The sequence below is a fragment of the Papilio polytes genome, unplaced genomic scaffold (genome assembly GCF_000836215.1).
Source record: "Papilio polytes unplaced genomic scaffold, Ppol_1.0 DF821388.1, whole genome shotgun sequence".
In the NCBI taxonomy this organism is placed as follows: domain Eukaryota; kingdom Metazoa; phylum Arthropoda; class Insecta; order Lepidoptera; family Papilionidae; genus Papilio; species Papilio polytes.
Window position 1 is genome coordinate 212,775 of NW_013527816.1, and position 6,251 is coordinate 219,025.

General features: G+C 30.0%; 1 protein-coding gene across 1 annotated transcript; it reads left to right on the forward strand.

Moving 5' to 3' along the window:
* Positions 1-1,923: 1,923 nt before the first annotated feature.
* On the forward strand, positions 1,924-5,537 carry LOC106109019 (lysophospholipid acyltransferase 5). Its single transcript, XM_013290413.1, has 4 exons — positions 1,924-2,090; positions 2,509-3,236; positions 3,613-3,747; positions 4,507-5,537. The coding sequence occupies exons 2-4, from the start codon at positions 2,516-2,518 to the stop codon at positions 5,103-5,105; spliced, it is 1,455 nt and encodes a 484-aa protein (XP_013145867.1). The 5' UTR covers positions 1,924-2,090; positions 2,509-2,515; the 3' UTR covers positions 5,106-5,537.
* Positions 5,538-6,251: the final 714 nt, after the last annotated feature.

Consider the following 6,251-nt stretch of genomic DNA (forward strand, 5'->3'; position numbering starts at 1 on the left):
TATTCGAAAATCTTTCAGTATCGAATCATTCAAAGAGCGTGCGCACACCTGAAACTAAACTATCGCATATCCGTTTAGTTTCGCTTTGATTCCTATGAGTGTATATGGAGATGCGCAGACTACTCGATTTTTAACTGTGCAACTAAACAGTTAAATTGGCTGTGAAACAATCGACAATCGCGCGACAGTTGTGCGATAGTTTAGTTTCAGGAGTTCGCACGCTCTAATGCTGGAAAGAATTTTGCTAAACCTGACTCCAGGCACAAAATATAAGTATACATCGTATTATTACTCTTATGGAGATATAAAATAATATGTGTTCAAACGAATTTATTTGTTTAAATTCAGGATACTCCTTACAACTTGAAATTCGGGTCGACACCAATTCACGTATTTTCTATTCATCATGCATGGATGACACAATTATATAATGTAACTCTAAAAGGCTGACTTCACTGATATCTTCGAACTTCTTCGCCGATATGTCCAGATAGCATCACGATGTTTTCTTTCACCGTAAGAACGTCGAGTAAATTATGTACATATAAAAGTTGAAAACCGAAAATCATATTGGTGCATGACGGGATTCGAACTCAGGACGTGTAGATTAAAAGTCAAGCTTATACCCCTGAGCCACCGATTCTCTTGTCTCCAAAAAATATACGACTTATGTCAAACGACAATTACCAAATATTTTATATTAAATAAAACTTCTTATTTATAGTATTTAAGTATGGTACAGTCGCCGAAATCCGCGGTGTTCCAATTACACAAAAAAGCCTTGTTCCTTACAACTAGACAACTCAAATAGTGAGTTGCGCAAACGACGCGACGGGATAAAATTAGAAAATGTTCAAACGATTATAGCTTATAAGTTAGACCACCACACGACTCCCCGATTGTATATATGTATGTATATTCAATAAGAAAATAATGTTTAGGTATAGGTATCTATGTACATAAATAAGCGATTATTACTCGTGCGCAGAGACTTTTCCGGTGCAAAAGAGCCAGCGGTCACCCGAATTCGTCGAAATAGCGAAGCTACCGATTCCCTAATCTGGGCAGGAAGCGACGCATATAAAGAGGATATTTTCTCTTCTTATGTGTCCTCTGCACCGTGAAATTCATTTCTCCTTCCCATTCTAAATAATGTAATGCCATACCGATGCCTATATAATAAAAGCTAAAAAAAGTCTTTGTTTTTTTTTTTCATGTAAAAACAAATAGTCGAGGGCAATAATTTTTCGTGAAAATTATATTTTTATAAAAACTATAGTCTAAAAAGAAAGATTTAGAACTTTTTTATTACAGTAACTATAACATGTTACATAAATAAAACAAAATTAAAATTGTTTTTTAAAGTAAATTGAATATGTACGATAGATCATATTTTCAGCATTTTTAAAGAAAAAATTAAAACGATACTTTATTTTTGAAACATTTATTGAATCCAATTGGTATATTGCAAATATTGATTGAATTCCAAATTCTATTATGAATTCCAAATGGTGAATATCAAATAGGCACATAATATCACGTGTCGTGTTGTATCGCTTGTCTATATATTTATGTCAGTATCAATGTCAATGAATAATATTGACAGTTGACATTAACATTCTGACTGACATCTCTTAAATTTGCCAGTTCTCAAGCATTCAAAAATAATTCACTATTCAAGTCAAAAAAAATCAAACCACGACCACGATAAATTCTTTAACATATTTAACTCTAACATGTATGGCCATACTGATAAAGAACGTAAGAAATTCCATACTGTTAAATAACAACAATAATGAAAAGCGTAAAACTGGTAAATAACTACTAGTTGGACATCAAAAAGTGACTAAATAAAAAATACATGAGGACATTGTCTTTTTTTGAATTGTGGTAATACTAGCAACACTGAAGAAGAAACTCGGTTCGAATCGGGTGTCGGCCATTGTCGGGAATCGGCCATTGCTATTGCTTTTACGAGCGGTTTCATATTTAGCATATTTCTTTGTTAACGCTATAGTAAGCAACAATGCTTGAGAATTGAGTATTAAAAATCGTAAATTGCTTGAATCAAATTGTTATTGATATTAGAGGTAAGTAGTGATTATCATAAATTTTAATTTAGAGTAATGAAACAATTATAAGTAGTTTATATGAATATAATACATTATTTAAGTATTTTTAAATAAGAATTTTAGATATCTTAGAATTCATTTCAGGATGTTACATTTAGAAATAGCTTTTATCTGCATTTTTGTTAATTGCTGATAAAAAGATTAGTGATGCCACGTTGTTATGTAAAATTGTCGTTCTAACAATTCTTTCTGCAACAATTTTACTGTTATTTTTAAGAAAGTTATGAGTGTACAAACAATAACGTGCTTATTGTTTCTCCGTTCTAGAAAAAAATGTTATCTTACCTATTTATAAATGTAGACATTCTAATCAATAATTGTACAGTATCATTTGACTCTATTGTCTAAATATTTATGTGCTGTTATTTTTTTCCAGGAACAAAATGTTTGGGCTTTGTCTCTCTATTTTAAGCTGGGTAGGGCTCAGCCCTGTCCCTTTTCTTGCTAATATCCTGAATACCACTGAGCCAGCTCTGAGACTATTGATATCAATTTTATTGGGTTATCCTTTGGGTATTATTTACCATAAGTATGTACGAAAATACCCTGAATATAGAAACTTGTATTTTGTTATTACTGGAGTAGACATTGCTTTGTACAATTTTGGAAAAGCTATAATACACAACACAGTACCAGCTCTGATGATGTACTTTACTACAAGTATGTTTGGACCGGATAAATTGAATGTGATTATCACATTTGTTTTCAACATGACATATCTTGTTGTTGGTTACATGATGACTGAATCAGAAAACTATGATATCACATGGACAATGCCTCACTGTGTGTTAACATTGAAGCTCATTGCCTTATCTTTCGATCTATGGGACGGACAAAAGCTTTTGAAAAGTGTAGAAATATCAGAAAATAGTAAAAAAACAGCACTCCGAGACAATCCTACATTAATGGAACTAATTGGGTTTGTGTACTTCCCAGCTTGCTTTCTTGTTGGACCTATATTCTCATTTAAGAGATATTCTGACTTTTTGTCGGAGAGATTCCCATTAGATAAGGAAATAGTGAATACAAAGCATATATATGAGAGCAAAGCTATGAAGAGGCTGTTACAAGGCATAGCATACTTAGCAGCATTTCAAGTTGGAGGTAAGTTTTTATTAAAGCTGTTAATTAAAACTAATTACCCAATAATTATTAATTTGCATATTATAAAAAAATTAAGAAGCTACGATCTACACGATAAAAAAGGTACCTTGGCTGTATTGAGTTTTTATTACACTATTAATACAGAAATAAACAAGAAACTAAAACTATGTAAATAGTGATAACATTACCATGTTATCCATGTATATGTGATTGTATGTGTGTGGTTGTCTTTGTGTGCAAACATGAAGTTCCACAGTACAAATAAATGTTAATACCTTTTGTGATCTCTATTTATAAAGAAAATGAAAAGAATATCTTTATACTAAAGCTTAGAAAGTTGACTTGGAATTAATACAATCTGATTGATTTCTTTCAGGGTCCGTCTTTAATGTGAAATACATGCTATCAGATGAGTTTTGGGAGACATCAATATTTTACAGACACTTTTACTGTGGATTGTGGGCCCACTTTGCACTGTACAAATATATCTCCTGTTGGCTGCTAACTGAAGGTAACTACATTTGTATTTAACAAATTACCTATACAAAGTATTTCCTAAATTAATTTGAATACAATGCAGTATTAACTATTACTACATGTGACTTGAGTGGACTACATTGTGTATCTTGTACTTGTTAGTCTAAATGACCAATTGACCTTTCGACCTGAGATAAACTTAGAATAGTTATATATGGAATAGAAAATGGGAATAATAAGACAAAATTGTATTCAAACTTCAGTTTTATAAGAAGTTAATTCGTTTGTGACATCTAATAGCATATAAAAGATTACTGTGCATTGTGAAGCAACTTTTGTAGGAAAAAAGGCTAAGGAAAAGATGAAGACATCTTTTAAATATGGGCAATGTTTTCGACTAATAAATAGAAACAAATAATATATTAAAGTTAACATGCTTCGGCCTATTTTCTTTAATACACTTAAATTTAGTATTGCTAGTTCAAAAACTAAGAAATTATAAAAATACATTCATCCTTCTAATATTCTTACTAGTGAACATTTCACAACAAATATTCATAAAGAAATAGTTATCTTATTGAAAAAATATTAATGTTCAAATTATCATTGTCATTATTGGTAATCAAGAATCGAATTATTGAATTTGTTACACAATGCAAGATTATTGAAACTTATCAATGATGTTTACACAATGTCTTTAGTTATATACAAACATGTGCTAGTTCTGTATTCATAGAAAAATAAGCATTAGTGGGAACAATTTATCTAATATTTTTTTATGTGACTTTGACAGCATCCTGCATCAGAATTGGTATTTCATATAATCGTGCGGATGAAACACCTGGCAAGTTATCAAATTGGGACGGCTGTAGTAACATCAAATTACTCTGCTTTGAAGGTGCAACGAAATTCCAGCATTACATTGACAGCTTCAATTGTAATACAAACCATTTTGCTGCAGAGTACATATATAAACGTCTCAAGTTCTTGGGCAACCGTAATCTGAGTCAACTGTTCACTCTGTTCTTCTTAGCTCTGTGGCATGGCACTCGATCAGGTTACTATGTTACCTTTTTCAATGAATTCATTATCATTTATATGGAAAAGGAATTTGAAAGTATTATAAGCAAAACTGCGATTTACCAAGAAATGTGGCAGAATAAATTTGCCAGTTATGTTTTATACATTATTCTGAAAACATATACAATTGTTTTTATGGGATGGAGCTTGGTTCCTTTCGATGTTAAAGTAATATCGAAATGGTGGTCTATATATTCCAGTCTCTATTTTTCTGGTTTCCTTATTTTCTTGCCGTGGGGTTTTGCTTATAAACCCCTACTGATATGGTCTCTAAAATATTTTAATGTTAGAAAAGTTACAAAAACTGAATAAACAATTATGTTAATGAAATACCAAAAATTAAATAAAATGTATAAATTATCTATATAATGTACAAGAGTTATTTTGCTCTATTTAATGTAATGTGATAATATTCAATGAATTTACTTTGAACTTGAAAAAATTATGGCTACTGAATATCTTTATTATTTGTTATATATTTTTTGTATTATTAAGACATTAGGCACGTTCGTATGTATGAGTTTCCTTTTTGGTAATAGTAGAAATTGTACCACATTTTATTAGAACATTTTTGTCTAATAATTAATGTGCTATATTAAATAATGTTGTTACTTATATTATCGTACAATTAAATGCAAGTTAATGAAGTCATTTTTGTAGTATTGCATAGTGTTTTAATAGTTAATTGTTTTTTTATTTTAATGTCATATTTATGAAAAAAAATATACGCGTGAAATTATACACACAATTAAATAAAATTCTTTAGCATAATAATCCTATCAGTCATTTTTAATGTATGTTTGAAAATTATAATTCATTTGATTATATAACATGAAAGTAAATTTTTAGCTTAGCACCAATGTGTACATAGTAATATGGTTTTAAAACGCTGAGGTAATTAATTGCCGTAAATGCAACCGTAAAATGTTAAAGTGCTGATCTATGTTATGTAATAAATAGTTGTTTGTAGATAAAAAATAGACACTTTTGTCTACTTTCATTATTGCTTTCAAACCATTTTACATGTATTAATAGCTTGTGGGTTTATGCATAGACACATTAATTGTATAATGTATATGATGTGTTGTTTCCAGCAAATTTTCTCTAATATTAAGATTATAGTTGTTAGTGAGGTGTATTTCACATTTACAGTAGTATTAGTAATAATTTTAAGTGACACTGTTGTTTTTAAAATAGTAAGTTTTATTCTATATTTTGCCTGTTCCCATAGATGAATTGAATATAAAATTTAATTACTTTCAAATCGGTTTTCGATTATGATTTTTTGTGAATTATTCGACTGATTACATAATAATGATGTTTGTAGGTATTTTGTTATGCCAAATAAAGCTGTATAAATCAAAAGTATTTATTATACTCGTTTTTTTTAATACCCGTTGGATAAAAGCATCTTTTTCCAAATACGAGGAAGAATCCAATTGTATAGATCTTTTTGTG